A 23948-nucleotide genomic window follows, 5' to 3' on the forward strand; every position below is an offset into this window, starting at 1 on the left:
TCCAATTTTAGAACTTTCCAGCCAAGGCTACCTTTTGCTGAGATAACTGCTCAACTCTAACCCCCGCCCTGCTTACAAATCCAAATTTCAAGATTCTTCCTTCCATCTCTGGCCCTGAGTGGAATAAATCATCCAAACAACAAAATAATCATTATATGCAGATGCCCTGCGTGATAGCAATGGAAAAGCCAAGAAAACCTGAGAAGTTGTTTGACACAATCATTATGTTCAAAATGTTCATTAAGGTGGTCAGTTAAGAGGTGAGTCTGTAGTCTTCTTGTATGTGGTGTAAAAGGCAGCCAGCCAAAGAAGAAAAGATTTTATGCAAAAGGGCAACAAAATGTACAATATGCCCCCTGAATGATATTAACAAGAAATGTGCAAGAGCTTTAGGAAAAAAAGAAACAGCAGAGAGAAAACCTGGTGAGGGTCACATAAAGATGAGGGTAAGAAGAGATTCCTCTCCTACTTAGATGGGAAGACTCTCCATGTTATAGGGTCTAAATTTCCTTGCAATTGATTTATGCATTCAGGATAATTCCTATCAACATTCCAGCAGAACTTTTCTTGGGCTCTAACAAAAGGATTCTAAAATTCATCTAGAGGGATGCCTGGGGTCTCAGTCGGTTAAGAGTCTTCCTTCAGGACAGGTCATGATCCCAGGGTTCTGGGATGGAGCCTCATGTCGGGCTCCTTGCTCAGCAGGGAGCCTGCTTCTCCCTCTGCCTGCCGTTCCCCCTGCTTGTGCTCTCTCTCTCTTCCCCTCTCTGACAAATAAATAAATAAAATCTCAAAAAAAAAAAATAAAATTCATCTAAAAGCTTTGTTTTATTTTTTTATTTTTATTTTTTTAAGATTTTATTTATTTATTTGACAGAGAGAGACACAGCGAGAGAGGGAACACAAGCAGGGGGAGTGGGAGAGGAAGAAGCAGGCTTCCCGCTGAGCAGAGAGCCCGATGCGGGGCTCGATCCCAGGACCCTGGGATCATGACCTGAGCCAAAGGCAGACGCTTAACGACTGAGCCACCCAGGCGCCCCAGGCTTGTTTTATTTTTTAAAAATTCTAGAAAAATCTTTTCAAAAAAAAGAATCACACGGGACACTTCCTCCATAAAGTCAAACCACAGTATTAATATGTAAGGTACCGGGGCACAAAGACAAAGACACTTCGCTCTAGCCAAGAGAATGGAGAAACAGATCCATGTGTATATGAGAATTCGATTTACAAAAGATCACAGTTCAAATGAACTATGGCTATCCAGTTGACCTGATACAACTTTCAGGGGAGATAATCTGCAAGAAAATGCATCAATATCCTATCATCTGCTTATCCTTTGGGTGAGCAATTTGAATTCCACTTCTAGAGTTAAAGGCTATGCATCTTAGTATTTTTAAAATTTGAAAACAATTGAGAAGCCCATTCAAAGAGAACTTTAAAAACTATGGCACACCTCAAATACGGAATATGATACAGTCATTAAAACAATACATTATTATGCCCAAAAAATGTTTAAAAAGCAGTGTGTCGAGAAGGATTGCATTTCGGTAAGTGTCTATTTGTGTGTGCACAGGCATCTATTTTAGCATGAATGTATTTATATAAGAAAAATATGTAATAAAAGGCTAATAGGATTCACTCCGGGTGGTGGGTTTTTGCGTGACTTCATTTTATTTTTCGTATTGCTTTTATGGCTTTTATGAAGTGTGTATAATGATCATGTATGACTCCTGTAACTAAACATTAATAAAGGCAGCTTTGTAAAGGGGATTGAAAAACCCTCATTGGTAGAATAGTCCTGTCTCCTTTGCTAAACCCTACAATTGATGACATCAAGTGTCTTATTCATCTAGCCATGGAGCACATTTGTCCCGAGGAAGAGCTCTCTCCGGGAGAAGTGCCTTAGTGGACTCGTGAAAAATCCACACCCCAATTTAGCTTCCTATTTGTCTCGCTTTCTTGAAACCTGAACTTCAAATTCAAAGCCCAATTGTTCAGACGGTCTTATCTCGTTCAGCTAAGTCAGGCATCTATGGCGTAAACTTGACCTTTTTAGAGCCATTGTAGGAGCCACTCATTTGAACAATACTTCAATGTCTTTTAAAATCAGAGCAGAAAGAATTGTGCTAATATGAAGCCCAACTGGAACCGGATTCCAGGAGGAGACAATGAAATTATTTTATGCCCACAAACATCCATGCTGTCACTAAAAGCTATGGAGGTTACAGATTTCCCTTTGCTTCAAAAGCCAAGATCTTATAACTGAATTCAGTGCACAGTGTGGACAATAGAAATGATTGGCAACATTGATTTCTGCATTTTTTTCATACTCTTTAAAATGGCCTTTCTTGTAATTATTTTTAATCTTGAGATACATTCTTTCATATCATTTCATTTTGTAAACAGCCTCAGATCTTTTTGGAAGAAGCTTAGATTTGGAACACCTTTCCAAGGAGGCCAAGATGACCAGGAAACAGTGACCTTCAGAGCCAGTCCGCCTTGTAAGAGGCCCAGTGCCACAGGTCCAGGCTCAGCCCCTAGAACTAGTGGAGACCCGGGGGTGGGGGTCCTCCCAGTGGAGACATTGACCCGTGCATCGGGGTCTCTCTGGTTTCTTTCACGCATTAGGCCTGGAGGGAGCTTTCCTGAGCATTCCCAGCCTCGGAGATTCAGGCCCCATCCTGGGGGGTTGACCCCAGAGAGGGGACCCTGCAGTGGGTGGAGGCATCTGAGCCAAAGATGGTGTCTCCTGCGGCACGTGGAGGGCTGCAGGTACCGACAGCGAGGCTCAGTGATGGTGGCCGCGATGGGGCGCTCACTCCATCCCTCAGCGACAGTGGACCTGTGACCGTGGCCTTGTGCTTCCATCCCAGTCCTCTGGCTCTAGGGTGCCCCCTGCCCCTGGGGCCCTGCCTCTGTGTCCCCGGGTGCAGAGCCTCCTGGAGTGCGCGCACAGGAGTCTGGCCAGGTGCAGAGCTGAACCTCCCGAGGAAGAGTCTCTGTCCCTCTTTGGTGTCACTTCTTCTTCAACCCGGAGGTTTCTCTCGCCTGCCTCTCAACCCCCATAATATCTCAAACCAGTGCCTTTGACTTCATGCTGGGCACCGGGGGTTGCTGTACTAGTTTTCGTATACACAGGCTCAGTGTTTCTAATGCTGCCTAGTACTGGATGCTGGTGGGGCACCAGTCTTCGTCCAGGGACTGGGTCACCTTGGGCAGGACAACTTCGTCTTTTGGCCTCAGGTGCTTCTTTAATAAAAGGGGTGGGGGAAGAAGGAAGAAGGTGTTCTAGATGCAGACATAATGCAGAGCATGGAGCGCTGTTCCTTAGAGTGGGTCACACAGAGCCCCGAATCTATGGGGTGCTAAGAAGTTTTATAAGAACTTGATAAACACTAGATTAAACAAAGCAAAGCATGTTTCTTCCTGCAGGACTTTCCGTGCCTTTGACATGATTATGCACTGAAAATCGAAGCTTTTCATGGAGCCCCTTGAGGGACTTGTGTGTCACATGATCGTTTTCAGGAAGATGACAACAGTGGCCCTATTTTGTTCTCTCCTTGAGCACCACCTGGCATCAATGAATGAATAACACTGTTTACGCACACTAGGAACTCAAAACATATTTTTAAGTCGAGTTTAATTGATTTCACTGATGTCCTTCCAAACATGCGATTCTGTTATTAAGGATCTGACGGGGCCTCTCGGGGCCTCTCGTCAGCTATATTCAATCCATAACCCTGAATTCTTTATGAAGCAGAATTTTGGAGGCAGGGACCTAGTCTTGGTCAGGTAGGTATCCCCATGGTAATGGGGTTACTGCAGAGGAGGTAAGTCGGTCAATGCAGGGAAAACAACTGGAAGGATTTCAGGCATTGAGACAGAGCCCATGCGGGAGAGAAGATACTGACGTCAGGGTCTGCGGCTCTTTAGACCCAGAGATCACCAGCAAATTCCTGGTGCCGGGGCCAAGCACGAGAAGGGACCTTCTCTCTCGGGCCACTCTGAGTCTCTCTGCGCATGTGTACTTCTAAATATCCTCTGCTTCTCCATTTCTTATGTGGCCTTCCGTCACTGACCCATGACTTTTCAGCTCTAACCCCACAGCGCTCTGACAAATTCTCAGAAAGGACGTGATTGGTCCAGGCCATGCAGCTCATGGGCGGTCAGCCAATGGAGCATTGCCCTTGAATCAAGTTCTATCCCAAGCTCAGTTGGCCCTTGAGGGCTGGCAGATCCCCGAGGTGGGGGACATGAGCAGGTACTTTCTGCGTCAGTCTTGGAAGAGAGGGCTGGGGAGGACTCAGAAAATTTGGGTGTTCTATCGTATAGTCTTCTCCGTCTGGAATTCCCAGGTCCCATCCCCACACACACTCTCCCCTTTGCATTGGTTACCTATGCTGTATTACAGGCCACCAGAAGTTAGCTCATGAACCTGCAGCTCAGCCGAGCAGTTCTGGCCTGGGCCAAGCTGGGCTGACCTTGGCACGGCTCAGCACCTGCAGTCAGCTGTGCTGCTGGTCTAGGTTGGCCTCCCTCACAGTTTTGCCGTAGGCTGGATATCAGCCATGGTGCGGATGGCCCTGAGCCAGGCGTCTCCCATCCGTCAGCCGACTAGTCTGGATTTGCTCACACAGCAGACACGGCGTGCTGAGCTGGCTCCACCTCACAGCTCTCTCTCCTCTGAATCCTCTTTTAACCAAACTCATTGCTCTTTCTACCCTGATGCCCAGACTAGCCTGCCTTCAGCTTAATGAATTTTCTTTCCTTCTGACTCTTTCACGAGTGTTGAGCATAGACACCCCTCCCTGGCTTGCCAGATTTCACAGGTAAAATTATAGGACAACCTGTTCAAGTAGTTTGAATATTACATACACAACAACATATCTTTTTAGTATAAGTATATCCCAAATATAGCCTGGGATATACTTATACTAAAAGATTATTTGTTAAAATTCAAATTTAGCTGGACATCCTGTATTTTATCTGGCACCTCTCCCCTCCCATAACTCCTGAGTCCAGCCTCAAGGGAGAAGACGGGGCACTGACCTGCTTCTAGGGTGCATCGAGGACCCTCTGTAACCAGTAGGGTGTGGGGCCAGCCTTTGGTGATGGGGCAGTGGGTGGGGGATCAGCATCTTTTTCTCTCATTGCCTCTTTCCACGTGAATAGTGGGTCATAGAATGTAGGCTGAAGGTAACCATTATTTGATGGATCCCAATTAATTTGAGAAACATTGGAGCGCCCCTCTCAAACAAGGTGCTGATGAAGGTATCGGGCAGGGATGCATAAAAGAGTCCATGTTGCCCTGCTCATCTTACTCTGTTTGGGACTGAGGTCAATGGACTTCTCAGCCCAGGCTATCCTGGTATTATTTAAATAGTTAGTAGCTTGAATGTTTTATAATATTTCAAACTGGTGGCCCACAAGCTGAATTCGGGACTTGGACTGGGAACTTTGCCCATGCATGCAGACCCCATGGGTTAAAACGTCAGTTAAAGGATGTGCTCTCATCTTTGGCTCTCTGTTCACAAGGAGAAGGCTGGGCTATCACACCTACTTTCTAACATCTCTGTATAGATCCAATGGTAAGGAAGTCCAGGGTGGAGCCGTTCAAGCAGGCTTTGCGCATCCCTTCCTCTAACTTGGGGGGAGGGCTTTCTTTCTTATGTGGACAGCCAGAGCAGGATGGATCCCCCGTCACATTTGACATGAGGCATTGCGGCAAACATTTGCCTGTTTTCCCCCACTAGAATGTAAGCCCTGTGAGCTGGGCTTACTGTTCACTTTTGTCGCTGCTCTATTCCCACTGCCTAACTACCAGCGTCTGGCACACAGTAGGTGTTCGGTAAATCTGGGATGAAGCAGTGAATGCAAGCATCCAAGAGCAATGGCTGTCCACACTCTTTAATATAAGTTCTTGTTCAATGTCCATCTGCCCTACAAGTCTACAGTTGTGTGAGCCCCATGGCATGGGACCCATATTGTCAGGTTCCCTACCTCACTCAGAATCTTCCAGAATGCCTGACCCAATAAAAAATGTTCAATGCAGGAACCTCTTCCTTTAATATCTCTGACGTGCATGCCCCCAGGAAAATCAGTCACTTATTTCTGCAGGAGCCAAATCCACAGTTGGAGAGAGTTTTGGCAGCTCTTCAAGTGTTTGAACCTAGCTATTACTCAATATCTAGTCCAAAGCAACAGAAAGGAATTGCATGTGTCAGGTTGCCCGGGGCATGGGGTGGGCTTTCTGGGGTTCCTTCCTTTCAAATATGAGAAGTGGTGTCCACAGGACCAATAGGCAGGGAGGATGGGATGGGGAGGTGCGGAGGGCCACAGGGGGTGGGCTGGGACAGAGGATTGTGGGTGCAGGTGGTCTGACAGAGAAGGGATATGGGACGGGCCAGGACAGGGCATGTGGTGGGGTGGGCCTTACAGTGTGGCACCTTCCTGGCTGGCCCCTCACCCTGACCTTCACCACACTGGGTCTTATCTACGCTCAGCCATCAGATGATTTTCCCAGTCACACTTGGTCCACATCCACATCTGCTCGCTGCATATAGCTACTCCGCCCCGTCTACAGGGCAACATCCACACCACTTATCTAGCATCCAAAGCCTCCAACCTTTTACCTCCAAATACCTCTCCAGCATTACCTTCCACTGTGATCCTATGTGAACCTTCTATTACTGCAAAACTGGGTTTTTCTCTCTCTTTTTTATCACAACATACCTTTTCCTTTCTTTCCTCACTGGCCCTTGCCCACAGAGGGTCTCCTCCACTCTCCCCGAGACCATCTTACTCTTTTATCTTTTATTTAAGACCTACCTGGTTTTTAGGATCCAACTCAAGTATGACTTCCTTAGGGTGTGTATGAGTATTTCTTCCAAGGGCACCTTTTGGGATGACTCCTTCCTAGACACACACCACCCACAGCCACCCTCTAGGTCTTGGCACTAACTTCATTGTGGGGATGGGTATTTCCACATGCATGATACATACATGCAGAGAAGTTGGCATCCTATTGTGTTTCCCCATTAGATTTGGACAGATGGATGCCTCCTTGAGACTGGTGGGGCACACTTGTAGGGGTAGAGACTCCAACTCTAAAGATGCCCTATTGCAACTGAATATTGCCCCCAAATTCATCCCACTGACCAAGTTAGTGCCCACCTGGCCATGTGGACCCTCCCACTTTCTTTGATCTTGGGTTGCCCTTGGCCATTTGACCTCCCATGCTATCTTGGCCCATTATCACACCCCCTTCTTTTCCTAGAGCATGATTTGGAGCCCCTGCCCTGGTCCCAATCTCCTCTGAAGGTGATCTAGTCCCTGATATCTGGGCCATGACATTTCAGGATGGCCTCACTTCACTCTACTGCTGAGGTTAGTCAGGATGAAGGGAGAAAGCTGCTTATTCCTCCCGATGTCCCTTGTGCCTTTTCCTGGGACCCTCAGGAAAGATCCGCAGTGGTGGACATCTCCTGGGAGGCCACAACATGAGGCTGTTTCTGTTTTTGACTTTTTAATCACAGTTGATCCTGGGTTCAATGAGATTGTAGAGCCGAGGACTCAAAGCTGCTCTGTGCGTTGACCTTCCCTTGTAAACATTGCGCCTCAATGTTCACACAACCCAAGGTCAACTTTATTAGGATCTTTGCACACTGATTAATTGGTCCTCACAGCAGCCCGTGGTGCAGGCTGGTGCTGGCCTTCCTGATTGTTCTGGGGGATGGGGAGATAAGCCGTCACCTGGCCTCCCACCACGGTCACCCTGCAGCCGGGTTGACGACTTTGCCCAGGAAGAGCAAGCTCTGAGTGGTCACCTCCCACAGGAGCACCAGGAAAGGCCTGTTGAAACGGGCCTGTGGGGCCGACGTTGTGTTCAGAGCCCGGGGCTGGGAGAGGAGGCCGGAGGCAACCCCTGCCCTGGTTCCCCACACGTTCATGTCCACGGCCGCCTTGTGTGACACCTAGAAGGGGAGACGGGGATAGCGACAGCGTCAGCTCAGGGCGCTCTCAGGGGACAGATCCCACCTGTGTGGTTCTAGGGAGCTGCAGACAGGGTCACCCCCTCAGGCCTCACGGGCCCCGTCTTCCCCGGAGGCAACCCCCCAGCCTTCATTGCTTCTGCTTCTTCCCTGCGTTTCCTCCCCCTCCCCACCACATCTGGAGGATGGCCTTGACAGTGCTGTTTGCTCCGAGGGGGAACACAGATGAGCCTGAGCAGCGCTGTGCAGGAACCAGGCTGCAAACTCCCAACGGCAAGTTTGAGGAGGGCGCCTGAAACACCTGGGCCCCGGGACCGCAAGCTGAGCACCCGTCTCTGTTCTGAGCTGCACGTACATCTCTAAGCCTTGCTGGCCTCTTCTTGAAATGACCTGCTCAGCCTAAATCAATGGTTTTTAACATGAGTTCAGGGAACTGGGTTGTCTGATGTGCCAAACCCTCTACCAGTTTCTGTGAGAATTCCTTTTTTTATTTTAAATTTAATTGTTTAATTTAAATTCAATTAATTAACAGAGTGTATTATTAGTTCCAGCGGTAGAGTTCAGTGATTCATCCGTTGCATGCAACACCGGGGCTCATTCCATCACGTGCCCTCCTTAATGCCCGTCACCCAGTTACCCCAGCCCCCCACCCCCCTCCAGAATTCCTTTTTTTAAACTCTCATCTTCACACACCTTTTTAGGAAGAAAGGATTCTGAGGCTTTAAAAAAGAGTTGAAACATTTTTGGCCTTGACAATCCTTTTCCTTTCTAAAAAGTTCTATGAAGATATACACCTAGCATTTAAGGGCACTGCAAAAGGAATTCTTTAAAAGGCTAAGTTATTTCTTTTCCTTCTTGTTCACCCTCTCCACCATGGGCGTGCACACACAAGCATGTGCACACACGCACTCACGTTCACACACAGGACCACGTCCCTATTTCCCTTGGTTCACATTCCTAATCTCAGCTGGCCTTTCCCAAGCAAAAGATAGAAAACTGTCCTTATGTAATTCTTAGCAAAGGGGCGCCTGGGTGGCGCGGTAGGTTGCGCAACCGACTCTTGGTTTCGGCTCGGGTTGTGATCTCAGGGTCATGAGATCAAGCCCTGCGGAGCCCTACGGGGGGCTCGATCCCCAGTCGGCTTGGGATTCTCTCTCCATCTCTCTCTGCCCTGCCCCTTCCCCCTGTGCTCTCTCTCTTGTCTCTCTAAAATCAATCTTTTTTTTTTAAAGATTTTATTATTTGACAGAGAGAGACACAGCAAGAGAGGGAACACAAGCAGGGGGAGTGGGAGAGAGAGAAGCAGGCTTCCTGCTGAGCTGGGAACCCGATGCGGGGCTCAATCCCAGGACCCTGGGACCATGACCTGAGCCGAAGGCAGACGCTTAACGACTGAGCCACCCAGGCGCCCCTAAAATCAATCAATCTTAAAAAAAAAAAAGAAATTCATAACAAAGCTCCAAACAATAATCAATGACTCTAATATAAAATTACATTGTTATTCCCAGCTATTAACTCTCTTTTCCTAGTAGAGAGTCGTGGATCCCCACCCATGCCCCGTGACTCACAATGCCTCCTACAGGAAGAGAACAGAGATGGCCATCTTGACTATGGGCTGTAGCCAGGGGCACATGAGTGGCCTTGGCATAGGCCACAGTGAAGAGAAATGTGAAGAGCCATCACACAGTTTCTCTTGCTTTTTTTCCCACTGCTATGTGAATGACATGTCCTAAATAGGGGCTTCTCCTTTCACCTGCATCCTGGAAGGGAGAAGCAATGTGAGGTAGATCAGTAGCCCCGTGGTCGTGACACACTTCTGACATGGAACATAAACAGGAAATAAGCCTGTTCAGGCTCTGAGATTCAGGGGATGCTTGTCTCTGTAGCAAGGCTGATGGATATATTTTTTTGTCCATGCCCCACTACTCTCTATAACAAAGACAGAGTTTCACTGCCTGCCCTGGGGGAAATATAAGGAATGGTGACAAAGCTAATCCCATACCGCAGAAATTTTGGCTCCATGGATGACCCCGAATGCATGTCTATTTTATTCAGGACTCAGTGTCCCTGCTCTGAGGAATACAGAGGAGAGGTGGGAAGGGAGCTGCCCATGAAAAGAAGCCTTATAGATTGTGATCAAGACCCAGAATGGGAAAAAGAAAGGGAAACTTGACTTTCAAATGCACACTTCAAAGGAGAAAAGACCCTCCCCTCCATCCACTTTCACCACCTTACCCGGGAGATGGTTTTGTTGAGCTGCTCAGTGATTCCCGATAAGTCAGCTTCTAAGTTGAAGATGTTGGTGAGACCCATGTGGGGAAGTATTTCTTCAAGGTTATATGTCCCAGAAATGGAAAACCTTGGCAGATGTAAATCCAACAGGCTGCAGAGACAATCAGCCAGAGAGGTGGTGCTATCTGGTTAAATGGGCTGCTCCCACCCCGTCTGTGGGCAGCCGGAGCTTTGGGAAGCAGAAGTGTTTCCCAGAGGGAAGGGAACCAGTCCTACCACAACACTCCCCGCTGTACCGGAACATTCCAGAACCCTGGAACCCCCTTCTCTTTAGACCTTACAGACCTCTTGTGACCTCTTCAGCCCTCCTCTGTCTGGATCTGAGAAGACTCTTGGCATGGCCATGTGTCTTCATCTCCCGCACATTTATGGAGGACTTCCTCCATGCCAGACATCGGGCAAGGGATTTTACGAGGCGTAACTGATCAGATCCAAGGAGTAACCATGCAAGGGAAATATTGCCCTCATTTTTCCACCTCCACGTCCAATTCATCGGCAGGTTCTGCTGGCTCCCCTTCTGAACTGTATCCTAAATCCATCTGCTGGCAACTCCCTACTACAAGCCACTGTCTGCTCTTACTGTCTGGGCTTTGGGCCATTGTGAGGATCTGATGAGAGATGGCGTGTGTAGAGTGTGGGCCACTCTTTGTCCTGAGACTGGCCTTTGCCATCGGATCACCGCATTGCCTGCAGTAAATTCACAAGTTCTTTTTGACACTGAGCAAATCTGTCCTTTTCTTCTTGGGATTGTTCTTCTTGATTATTGTTTCTCAGTTGTCAGGGCAGGGGCCCTGCGACCCTGGCTACTAATAACCCACTTGGAAACTTCTGTCTCTAATGAATTCAGATTAGAGAGCCTAAATCAGCTTAGAGATTCGTTGCCAGTTAACTTCTGGGACAATGTGAGCGTCCAGATGTCTAATCGAAGGGAGAGGCTATTGGAAATCAGGGGTCAAACACTGAAGAGGACAGAAAGGATGTGGAGAACAGAAAACAAGACTATCTTGGCCCACTTTATAAATTTTCCACAGGCAGCCCTTGGGGGCAGGCCCAAACCATGGAGTGATCGGAGTGGAGTCTAGCACATGGCAGGTGTTCAACCCACGTCACGAAGAATGGACAGTTACCGGGGAGCATGACTCCCCTGGGCAAGTGAACCTTCCTCACAGCTCAACAGAGGGAGGCCTGGCAGTCTGAAGTTTTTCATGTCTGAAAGCCCATTAACATGCTGCTGTGATATTATAACTCTCTGGCATGAGAAACAGTAACAGGAGACATCTGAGATTTCGAAAACTAACTTGGGTTGGTTTTGCTTTTTGAAGGTCAAAGTGAGAGGTCAAAATAGACCTTCCTGGGGCATCTGGGTGGCTCAGTTGGTTAAGTGTCTGTCCAACTCTTGATCTCAGCTCAGGTCTTGATCTCAGGGTCCTGAGTTCAAGCCCTGCATTGGGCTCTACACTGTGCATGGAACCTACTAAAAAAACAAAACACAAAAACCAAAAACCAAAAAACCCCAGATCTTCTTGAGGGAAAATCTATTGGTCTAGAAGATTCTATGGTACTTCCTCCTGTGCTAGGGGAAGGGGAAGGGACAGGCTCACCCCAAAGGAGCTTGAGAATATGGCGTTGGAATCCAAAACTGACCACAGCCATGTAGGTTCATAGACAACAGGAATAGTGTCCTATCCTGACCTCTGTCCTTGACTTATATCTCTTTTATTTGGTACTTGAATCTCTGCCCAAGCACAAATACCTTTTCCTATCCCTCAGTGTGGTTGGGGAGCTGAGGGAAGGATCCTGTGGGCCTGAGGGCGACTGGTGTCTACCAACTGCTCGTGGGTTCAAGATGAAAGATGACCATCAAGAGGTTTGGTCTATACCCCTCCCTCCAAATCGGAGTGGGTTCTGTGACTGCTCTCACCAAAAGCATATGGTGGAAGAGACATTTTGGAGCTCAGATCTTAAAAGAGCAAGAACTTTCACTTCCTGCATTTTGGAACACTCCTTCCTGGAGCCCTGAGCTGCCATTATAACAACATCAACTATGCTGAGCTGCTGTTCAGGAGCTCAACCTAGTGTCACGGAGATGCTGCCGAGAGAGCGAGACACCTGCTTAGCCCTTATCTGAGCACCTGGCTAGCCCAGGCACCAGATATCCAGTAGAGGAGACCTCCATGCTCCAGGCCTGGTCAGCATCTGACTCCAACACAGGAAAGCCCCATGGGAGAACCACAAGGCTGAGCCCAGTCTACCCACTGGATGGAGAGAGATAATAGATTTTTTTTTTCAAGCCATTCCATTTTGGGGTGGTTTATTATGCAGCAAGAGGTAATTAGAACTCAGGGCCAGATTTCATATCAGAACTCTCATGAAACAAGATAGATCCCATGAGGGAGTTCGCTAGAAAATGGGGTCTAGGCATACCAGAAAAGGCTGAAACCATTGTAAGAAAAACCACAAACTGAAAAGTGAGATAAAAAGGGGTAAAAGTTGAGATCCCATAAAACTAGCACTTTGATTTTTACAGTACTTTTCTCAGTATTTAATTTCCTTAAGAAATGTTTTAATTAAAATAGGGGCACTTTCTTCAAAGAAGCCTTATCAAAAAGACTGCTAGCCATCAATAATTGAGCAATATTAACCAAACATTGGGTGGGGCAGGGGGCGCTCTCTGACAGCAAGGTGGAGATAAAGTAATTGGCCTAGGTTTATCTCTCTTCTACTTCAGGGAAAGGCAAATTGAAGATTTGCCTATCTAGGGCTTTAAGTCCTTCTTCAGGGCCAAGTTAATAAAAGACCAAGAAACTCCTAATTAAATTGGATATGGACTATTTTGTCAACAAGGTTACACATTTTGGCTTTGTTGTATTTCTGCTTTCCTTGTCAACATCTCAGAGTCCACATTCCCTAGCACTGTGGGGGCCAACTCAAGTTTACAATTCTGACAAAAATCACCCTGCTTCCAGTTTATCCAAATCCTTTGCCTCTCACTTTTACTTATTAAGCATCATACTACCCAGGAGGTACACTAGCAAATTGTGCAACTGAATAAAATGTACACTTTTTGTTTAGATTCTTGCAACTGTAACGTATGTGGTATAGTATTACTTCTTCTACATTTTGGTCAAACAAAGTTTTACATAAACTAAAAAAAAAAAAGAGGGGCTCTTTTAAGAAATATGTGGGAGTCATAATTATTCTTAATAATTGTCCTTAATCTGATTTTTTTTTTTTTTTTGGTTATACTTCACTACCTTCTGGTAGTAAATTATTCTGGGAAAAGGGAGAAATAAGAGGAAAAAAGGTTGACCAGAAAAACACTCAGGAAAGGATAAGAATGATTAACCCCGGGTGAGCACTTACCATGACCAATCTCAAAACTTTCTGTGTGCCAACCTGATCAATCCTCCAGCTAACCCAATGTGGCAGTGATTATGGCCTCATTTTACCTACATAGTTAGTTAAAGGGCAGAATGATGAGCCAAACCCAGGGGTTGGGTTTTTGCAGTTGGCATTGATCAAAGCCTCGCCTGGGTTCTTGAACCACATCTGCTGGAGTCCTTCTGCTCTGACACTTACCTGGGCTGAAGCCACTGATCCCATTTTTTCAGGGTCTCTGGCTGCAGGGCTGCTTCTACCTGCTCCATTTTCCCTGGGTCAGGTAGGATCAGCAGAGCCTGTGCGTTTCCGCTGTATTCTATCTGGAGGACAGTGCAAGCCATTTCCTGGTCATAGAAGAACCTGTGCATTTCCTTTTGGTGCATCATGGGGATGCAGAGGGGCGTCCTCTCATCCACAAAGAAGCTCTCTTGCTTCAGGGTCTGGTAGCGATTGAAAGGATGCTTCCACTTGGCTTAGGACACAAAAATCCATAAAACTGTGAGAACATACTCAAGGTAAGAAAACTATCTTATTCATAGATTTTCCCAAGATGCTAGCAAAGTCCCTGATATGTAGTCAGTCTTGATGTATGTTTTTGAATAAATGAATGAATACCGTTCCTATACATCTCAAACATGAGACCTAAGTTTAACTTGAAACTTCATTCATGCAGCAAACATTCAAAACATACTTGACCCCTCTTTCTCTTCAACAAGGTGTCCGAGTGGTTTGGTGGTGGTGGCCTTGTGGCAGATGCAGAGATGCAGATCTTTGCGAAGACCCTGATAGGCAAGACCATCACCCTCGAGTCAAGCCCACGGACACCACTGAGAAAGTCAAAGCCAAAATCCAAGACAAGGAGGACATCCTGCCTCACCAGCAGTGTCTAATTTTTGCTGGAGGATGGCCTCACTCTCTCAGACTACAATATCCAGGAAGAGTCCAGCCTGCACTTGGTATTTCACCTGCGGGGTGGTCTCAAGGAACCTTCCCTCTGCCAGCTTGCCCAGAAGTACAATTGCAGCTAGATGATCTGCCACAAGTGTTATGCTCTCCTGCACACCCACGCTGTCAACTGTCCCAAGAATTATGGCCACACCAACAACCTGTGCCCCAAGAAGAAAGTCAGAGAAAGCCACTCCACCAGCTCTTCCTTTGTCCACAGGGCGGCCTCCTGCCTAAGCCCCAAGGCCCTGGGGCCTCAATATAAGTTTCCCTTTCATCGATTGGAAAAATAAAATAAAATAAACAAATAAAACATACTTGACACTGTGCCAGACTCTGGAGAATTAAAAATGATTAAGACTTAGGTCCATGAGACTTCTGATCAGTATCATAGACTTAGTTAAAGCAGAAAAAACTGTTTTTTTTTCTGCATAAACACCCAGATAAGTTGGACAAAATAATTGATAAATAAATAAATAAATAGCTGAGTTCAAAAACAAGAATCAAACCTTACAGATACTAAGCAGGAATGCATATCTCTGATTTAGAACCAAAGTCATCTGGCTCGTTATCAGAATCAGATACAGCCCCAGGGGTGGTGTTTAATGTCTTCTCAGGGGAAATAAATGAAACCCAGGCCCACACTTGGAACTGATCTCTCTGCAAATAGTCAAAAGCTATGAAAAGCAATCCCTTCCCCGTCTAGGAAGCCTGGATTAAAAAACTCTGCCCAGCAGCTCAGGGATGAGTTGGGACAGGTCACTACATTTCCAGGTGGGGGTGGAGGGGAAGAGTCACTTGCTATGGGTTCTTTGTTTTTATTACTCATTCAGTGTAGGAACTCCCCAACCTAAGTCTATGTTCTCATTAATCATTCAGTGCAGGGACTCCTCAACCTAGAAATTAAAAATGGAACTAGTGAAACCAATAGGACTATACCAGAGGCAAATGTGAAATTGTCTCCTAGAGGCCCTTTCACAACAGGCCATCAGAAACTCATGAAAAGATAATTTCCCCTGAAAATGAGCCCAAAGATAAAAATTTCAATCCTCTATTGAAAGAGAATCAGTTGGGGCAGCAAAACCAAGAATTCAAAGTTCAAGATCTCCAGATAGTAGAATAATCTGAAAAACATTTTTTTTTTAGTGTGTTAAAAAAAAAAGGAAGGAATAAAATTCATAAGAATGGGTCATTATGACAAAATGATAGGTAGATTTGAGAAAAATAGGATGTCAAAGTGAAAATATAGTCAGTGAAATTGAAAACTCAGTGGATGGGTGAAACACTAGATACTAATTCTTTTGAAAGAATTAGTAAAAGGGAAGTTTGAGCTGAAGAAATCAGCCAGATGGCAGCACAGAGAGACAAAGAGATGTTTTCCAGGGGGCAGGAGATATAAAAGATGAGCCTGGAGCTTCTTGTAGTGCCAGAAAGTAAGGAAGTGCTCTAAAAGAAAAAAAAAAAATCAGCAATGATGGGGGCATGTCAAGGGACCAGGAACCAATGGAAAGATCTTCTCATGATCAATGTTGGAAAATTTTAAGCCACAAAGCTAAGTAGTAGTGGATTCAACCTCAAATATAAAATAAATATCCTTGAGTCTATAATGATGTAAGTCAGTGATTGAATAAATAAATGCAAGAGAAAAGAAAAATCTCCCATGCAGAAGAATTCCAAATAATTTAGGTAGATCCTCCTTTCTCATGGAGATGAAGCATAACACCCCACTCCCTGAGTGTGGGATGTACCTAGTGACTTCCTTCAATGGGGAAAGGGTAACTTTGCAACAGAGAAATCTGACAAGCATGCCCTCAGCCAGATGGTCAAAGTCAACATCAACGGTGATAAGTCATGCTGATAGTACGCATCCTTGACTTGATGTGATAAGAAAGAATGGCACTTCCTCTCTGTGGCCCTCCTCCGCATGGCCCATCACCCTAGTCTTAATCGTGAGAAACAAACAGGCAAATCAATCTCAACTGAGAGACATGCTACAGAGTATCTAGCCGATACTCTTCAAAATCAGCAAGGTCATTGAGAGCAATGAAAGTCTGAGAAGCTGTCACAGCCCAGAGGAGCCCACACTGACACGGTGACTAAATGTAATGTGGATCCTGGAATAGACAAAAACACTAGGTAAAAACAAAGGACATCTGAATGGACCTGAGTTTAAAAAAATGGAAGAATTCATTTTCCTAGTGTCATGATAGAGATATAAGCTACTAAATCAGGAAATAACACGAGTAGAAGATATGAGCCCCGCAAGTATGACATGTTCAATGCCACAGTCAAAATAAGCTAATAAGTTGTTTATACAAATTAAGATATGGGGCGCCTGGGTGGCTCAGTTGGTTAAGTGTCCGAGTCTTGGTTTCAGCTCAGGTCATGGTCTCAGGGTTGTGAGACTGAGCCCTGCGTCAGGCTCTGCGCTCAGGGGGGAGCCTGCTTGAGATTCTCTCCCTCTTCCCCCCTGCACCTCCCCCTCCACTCTCTCTCTCTCTCAAATAAATAAACCTTTAAGAAAAAAAAGGATCTGGTGAGGACACTAACACATAAGTACAAGATCATGTGTACAGTACCATACCATTCTCATAAAATTTAGAACAAATACACTGTATCAGATGGGATTATGGATACTTAATATGCTCATGGAGGGAGCACACAGGCAAAGGGATGCACACCACTCCTAGGACAGTGGTTGCCTCTGGAGAGGGATAGAAGGAGGGAAATGGGACCAGGGAAGGCTTAAAAAAGGAACTGACCTCTCCCTGCAATATAGTATTCTTTAAAAAAATAAAAATCTGAAGCAAATGGTAAAATGTTAATATTTGTTTGTTCCTGGTTGGGGAGAATATGGTTGTTTTATATCACTCTCTGTATATTTTTCTTTGTTCAAAACAGATGCTAATATAAAAAGTAAGATTTTTCTAAAAAGGGGGTTATACCTAAAAGAGTATGATTGAATGCCTAACAGAAAAAAAAATCAGAATAAAAACCGAATGGAAGAAACATGGCAAGAGAAAACAAATATTGATAAATCGAGTAGTCCTACAGGAAGGTTATGTAAATATATGGAGGTAACTACCCAAAGGGACAGCTGCAAGACTTGAAGACAGGTGGCTTTCAGGGGCAGGACTGCAGATGGTGGAGGCGGCAGTATTTTTGCCCAAGCCAGTCCTCACCTTTGAAGAAGATGTAATTCAAGAGAACCATGAGCGTGTCTTGCGTGAACTCCTGGAGGCAATCCGTCACCTGCCCGTACGTCTGCTTTCTCACGTACTCGTTAATCTGCCTCCTGGTCATGGCAGAATCCGAGAAGTTGGCAGAAAAAGCAAAAGCTCCATACAGCTCCCTGATAGTGTCCAAAAAATGCTGCTGAGGTTTTAGTTGCTTGTCCAGGAACAAGGAGTTGCCCACTTTCAGTTCAAGTTTGGGGCTGGGCAGGTCAAGGGTGTGGATGAGGCTCTGGAAACCCCGGTGGATGTCAGCTTCTGGGGTCTCTGTGAGGTTGAAGCCGAGGCCCTCCAGGATCTGAGTTGGGGTGTCAGCCTGGGCCCCAAGAGAGAGCAGGGCCAGGGAGGTAGAGATGCTCACGGGGGAAAAGAAGATGTTTCCTGAGGTATCCGTGGCCAGCTGCTTGTACAAACGCAAGGCAAAGTTGGTGACGGTGGGTGTGATTTTGTGGTAGGCGGGGGCTGGCGCGGAGAGCTGATCACGGGGGGCTTGAGGGACCCCCAGACTCTTATCTCTGTGGGCGGGAAAGGGCTGACAGTGGACAGAGGGCAGGATCCCTGCTCCCAGCAGCCACAGCCAGGCTGGACCCATCCCCTGAAAACAAGATGTTGAACATGTCATCCTACTTCATAAGTAACCTCAGCACTCCCCATTGCTCACACGGTGAGCCTCACATCCAAACTGTACCCCACACAGGGGTCATGAGGGGCTCTGCAGAGGGTGAGCCTACAGACTGAGCCATAGCCCTAAATCTGCTTGACATATTGATCATCTGTCTATGAGGTTTTGTTGAGAAAAGGACTCTGGGCTCTAAAAACAAACTTCCATTGTTTATTCTCCCTTCCTCCCTCTCCCCTCCCTTCCCTCCTCCCTCCCTCTCTTCCTTCTTTCTTTCCTTCCTTCCTTCCTTCCTTCCTTCCTTCCCTCCTTTTTCTTTTTTCTTTCTTCTTTCCAGGCATTATTTGAATCATTCATTAACTTTCAGGGACTGGGGGTGGCTACGGAGCAGATGCTCAGGACACGGTGACAGTGAGTGAGGCTGGGCCTTGCTAGCACCCAGGTGTGGCCATTCACGTCACTCTTGCCAATTGGAGGGCAGAGGATGGCGTGTGCAGCCCCTGGGTCAGATCCTCCAAGAAAGGGGAGTGCCCTCTCCTCTTCTGATTTTTCATTAGGTGGAGTGTTGAGGTGATGATGAGTCATGGGGCCTGGTGGATGGGGGCCACCCCTGAGGGGTGGATGGAGCCTGGGAGGACGGATCAGCTCTGTTTCCATCAAACTTGTCATCTCGAGCACCCCTTGTCACAGGCAGCCGCTGAAACCTGTATCTTAATTGATGAAGAGGTTCAGGGAAGACATCTGTCAAGGGTTCAACTGTGTGCCCCCCAAATTCATATGTTGAAGCTCGAATCCCCAGTATCTCTGAAAGTTTGTTTGGAAATGGGGCGGTTAGGTATAATTGGTTAAGACAAAGTCATTAGAAGAGCCAAGATGTCCATCAACAGATGAATGGATAAAGAAGATGTGGTATATATATACAATGGAATATTATGCAGCCATCAAAAGGAATAAGATCTTGCCATTTGCAACGATGTGGATGGAACTGGAGGGTATTATGCTGAGCGAAATAAGTCAAACAGAGAAAGACATGTATCATATGACCTCACTGATATGAGGAATTCTTAATCTTAGGAAACAAACTGAGGGTTGCTGGAGTGGGGGGTGGGGTGGGAGGGATGGGGTGACTGGGTGATGGACACTGGGGAGGGTATCTGTTCTGGTAAGCGCTGTGAATTGTGCAAGACTGTTGAATCTCAGATCTGTACCTCTGAAACAAATAATGCAATATATGTTAAGAAAGAAAAAAAGAAGAAGAAGAATGTAGCAGGAGGGGAAGAATGAAGGGGGGGAAATCGGAGGGGGAGAAGAACCATGAGAGACGATGGACTCACATCCATCTGAAAAACAAACTGAGGGTTCTAGAGGGGAGGGGGGTGGGAGGATGGCTTAGCCTGGTGATGGGTATTGAGGAAGGCATGTTCTGCATGGAGCACTGGGTGTTATGCACAAACAATGAATCATGGAACACTACATCTAAAACTAATGATGTAATGTATGGGGATTAACATAACAATAAAAAAATAAAATAAAATAAAATAAAATAAAATAAAATAAAATGATAGTGTTTCTAAGGAAAAAAAAAAAAGACAAAGTCATTAGATGGGACCTAACCTAGTAAGACTGGTGTCCTTCTAAAAAGGGGACATTCGGGCACAGACAGGCACACAGGGAGAATGCACTGTGAAGACAAAGGCAGAGATCGAGGTGATGCTTCTAGAACCAAGGATGCCAGAGATCGCCAGCAACCCCCCCGGCAGCTCGGGGAGAGTTCTAGAGCGGGTTGTCCCTCCCAGCCTCAGAAGGAATCAGCCCTGCCACCGGCACCTGGATCTCCGACTTCCGGCCCCCACGACTGTGGGACAATCCATTTCTGTCTTTGAAGCCACCCAGGTTGTGGTGCTTTGTTGGGGCAGCCCTAGGAAATGAATCTTATCTCTCTAGTACTTTAGGTCACGAAATGTGCCAGCGAAGCCTTCTACCTCTAGGGAGTCAAAATGGTGCAGGAGCAGGGGACTCCTTCCTCAGGGCAGGGAGGGAGCTCCAGCTCGAGGTGAAACTGCAGTGTAGACGTGGCTTATCTCTGCTCCCTCTGCCCCCGGTCTAGTGCCCCTGTCCCTTTCAGGGTCTCCACACACACACCTCCGCACGTCCTCATAGAGCATGCACTATCACATGGCCACCCGGACTCCCCCACACCTTGATGTCCCCAGTAAGGAGATTGCCGTCCCTTGTCCCCTTCAGAACTGACCCTTCCACCGCTGACCACCCGATCCTTGCCGTTTGTCTGTCTTGATAACGTTTGTGTCTTAATTGCCACACTTTGCCCAAAGCAATGACCTCTGGGTCAATTACAGACACCATGGTGGTGTGGGAGAGATCACATTTTGTAGATGGTTTACAGCACCCGGGGCCCTAAAAGCCCCACAGGCCAGTTGTTGGGAGGGACGAATACAGCCTGCTTATCAGTTATGTGGAAACAGTTTGCTGAGCAAAGTACTGTGGGCCATTTCCCAAGGCCGCGTCCTTCCTCCTTCCCTCCCCCAGAGCTCTGGTGGGCTCCCCTCACGACAGGTTCCATTCACGTTGGGAAGCAGAACAATTTAAAAATCGGCCTGCCCCTGGGGAAATTCAGAAATACAGCTGTAATAAAACTGGTTCTGGTTTATTCTTTTTATCCCATTGACCTCACCATGTTTGCCCTTCTGCACCCTAATGATTCCCAGACTTGCAGAAGGCTTATTTCCCAAAGATGATGGAAAGTCAGAGGGCTTGGGTTTGAATTAGACTTCACAGTATCTCACTGTGGGGTCTGCGCAAAGGCAACTCTCTGACCCGCAGTGTCCCCATTTGCAAAATACAAAGGATAATGCCTACCCTCCGGGGTGGGGGGCACTTAAGGATTATAAGGCATATGGTGTGGAAAGCACCTGACATGTAGGAAGCACGCAATGTGAATTTCCACCCCTTTCTATAGAGGTCGGGTGTAATTACACCCAATTTCTTTCTTTCTTTCTTTTCTAGAAAGATCCCAGATGAAAATTAAGAACTCCATTAATTAATGATAATATTCCCATATATTGTTTATTTTGTGCGGGGATATTAGATCCGTTGTATCACAGGCTCCCAGCCAGATGTGTTCTCAAATGCAAGGGGATGGAATTTGGGATCAGCTCAGAGACTGGAGCAGGGGCTGCTCCTGGAGTTTGGTGGGAGAGAGACAGCTCTGGAAATGCCAGAGCAGTCACATGCAGTGAAGAATGGTCTTGTACAAATGCCAGGGGTGCCTTTGTTGAGAGATAGTTGATTCATGTCACTTAATGGAATCCCTATGAGAACCTAACACACAGGGATTAGTACCCTTGCTGTGCCGACAGAGAAACTGGACTCAGGATCAAGATGAGCACCTGTTAAGTGGCGGGAGCATGATTCAGATTCTAGACAAGGGCTCTTGAAGTGTGAGCCTTTTGCTACAACCGTGTCTCAAGTAAATTTGCTACGGCAATGTTGTCATTTGCTTTGGGTTGTATTATCCCGTTTTCTTGTCTAACCACCAGGAGTCCTGGGAGTTCCTCTCTCAGCATTTTTGATGGCCAAGTTTTCCATAAAAGGTTGTTTAAAACCTGAAGTTCCCACTTAAAGCCTTAGAAGCAGTATATCGTGGCATTTTTCCTTTGGGGGACTCAGTTCTCCCATCCTTGCTGCCAAAGCCAGAGAGAGAGAGAGAGGGAGGGAGAAAGAGAGAGAGGGAGGGAGGAAGAGAGAGAGAAGGAGGGAGAGAGAGAGAGGAGCACCCCACACACCCGCACGCCTGCACTTCAGGCATAAGCACAGTACTCACAGCAAGCTCCCTGGGCTGGGGGCCCCGGGTCTTCAGCACTGCGTGGCCTCCTACCCACAGGAAATGGTGTTTGAAGATCAGGGCGGCCCAGTCAATATTTGCCAGGTCAATTCCTGGAACTGGACAAAAGCAATGTGCAGCCACCAGGAAGGGACCTTTTTTATTTGGAAGGATCTGTCCTGCCTGCCCGTCCTACAATCAGAGCGGATTGTGATTCTGGGCCCCACTCCATTTGAGGATGTTCCGGTACCGGTGACAACGACAGAGGTCGCAATGTGGCTGCTGCTGACCCGTCAGTGATGTTTCCTGTGATCTGGACAGTGCTCTTTCCAGATCACCCTAGTGACAAGACCAGGAGATGCTGACCCCACCCGTCGTGATCATCATTTCATAACACACGTGGACCGAACTGCCTTGCTGTTCACCGGGAATGCACACAGTGACGTGTGTCGATTATTTCTCAGTAAAACGGGACAGAGAAAGAATGTGAGGAGTCACAGTCATCCACACCTACAGACGGGACACTGAGGCTCTGTGAGGTTAAATTACCTGCTCGCAAAGTGGGTGGCGAGGCTCCAATGTTTTACTGATTCTTGTCATTCCCATATTTTACTGATACTTTAAATAAATATTGTCCACGTACAGAAAAAGAAAATGACTGAAGGAAATTAGAACCGACTCTGGGAGTCTCACATTTTGGATTCTGTGCTAGACCCTCGCACAAGACACTCCCCTGAGAGATGAGCAACAAGGTAGTCTGTTCTAGAAAATGCGGAGGAAGTGGTGTCCACAGCATAAGCAGATGGAGGAAGGCCTGGAGATCCCCACTTGTGCGTGTTTCATGTCCAAGCAGATCCACGGCAAAAGCAGAGAGGGTGCGCTGAGGGCCTCGTGTCCCATGGAGTAGATGGTGTCCAATGGAGGACAGCCAGAGCGTAGCGTCCCTCATGCTGAAGGGTGCTCATGGATACTGTTCAGTCCTAATGCCCAGTATGTTGAAGGGTGAGCATGGAGGATGGTGGGAGCCTGGTGTCCCACATGCTAAAGGAGAGTGAGCAGTGATCCATGTAAGTGCTGTAAGCTGAGCAAAGCCCGGCTGCCCAAGTGTCCCGAGGAGCTGTGCGACCCTAAACCTCAGTGCCCCAGCGTGTGGTGCCTTAGTGGGGGAGGCCAGGATAGGCTTTATCCTGACTCTGGCAATGAGCTGGTGTGATTCCAAGGTGGAGTCCCAGCCTTTCCTACATACACACACCTCCCATTCTGTGCATGACCATCCTCCTGGCTCTTCAAACCTCGTCCATGTTCCCTCTTATCCCATGGGGGCAATAATAACTTTCTCATAAGGGGTCTGGACACAGAAGTTGCTGCCAAAATATTTGGGGGTCTCTGCCTTCGTAGGTACCCTCCTATTTCCCCTTGGAGCTGGGTGGACACACAGAGGCCCACTGAGGTGTTTGTGGGTGCTCCTCTCTGTGGTGGGACCCTGCCTCTGCCCACCCAGCTTCCTGCCCAGGGCTGCCTGGCGGAGTTACACTTGTTGTGTAGATGAGCCGACAGGCTCTGACTACCAGCTGGGCAGGAAGCGAGGCCAATAAGACAGCCCCCCCCCGAAGAGACCCTCACATCCTGCTCACGCCTCTCAGAAT

At 47.1% G+C, this 23948-nt stretch overlaps 1 protein-coding gene and 1 pseudogene across 1 annotated transcript; one reads left to right on the plus strand and one right to left on the minus strand.

The window, feature by feature from the left end:
* Positions 1–7623: 7623 nt before the first annotated feature.
* SERPINA11 (serpin family A member 11) lies at positions 7624–22480 on the minus strand. The gene is made up of 5 exons (XM_032404648.1): positions 22303–22480; positions 17792–18437; positions 13863–14136; positions 10227–10374; positions 7624–7973 (listed from the first exon to the last, which is right to left on the minus strand). The coding sequence occupies exons 2-5, from the start codon at positions 18432–18434 to the stop codon at positions 7770–7772; spliced, it is 1269 nt and encodes a 422-aa protein (XP_032260539.1). The 5' UTR covers positions 18435–18437; positions 22303–22480; the 3' UTR covers positions 7624–7769.
* On the plus strand, positions 14420–14902 carry LOC116632570 (annotated as a pseudogene).
* Positions 22481–23948: the final 1468 nt, after the last annotated feature.

Source organism: Phoca vitulina, unplaced genomic scaffold, assembly GCF_004348235.1.
Source record: "Phoca vitulina isolate PV1807 unplaced genomic scaffold, GSC_HSeal_1.0 scaffold7, whole genome shotgun sequence".
NCBI lineage: Eukaryota > Metazoa > Chordata > Mammalia > Carnivora > Phocidae > Phoca > Phoca vitulina.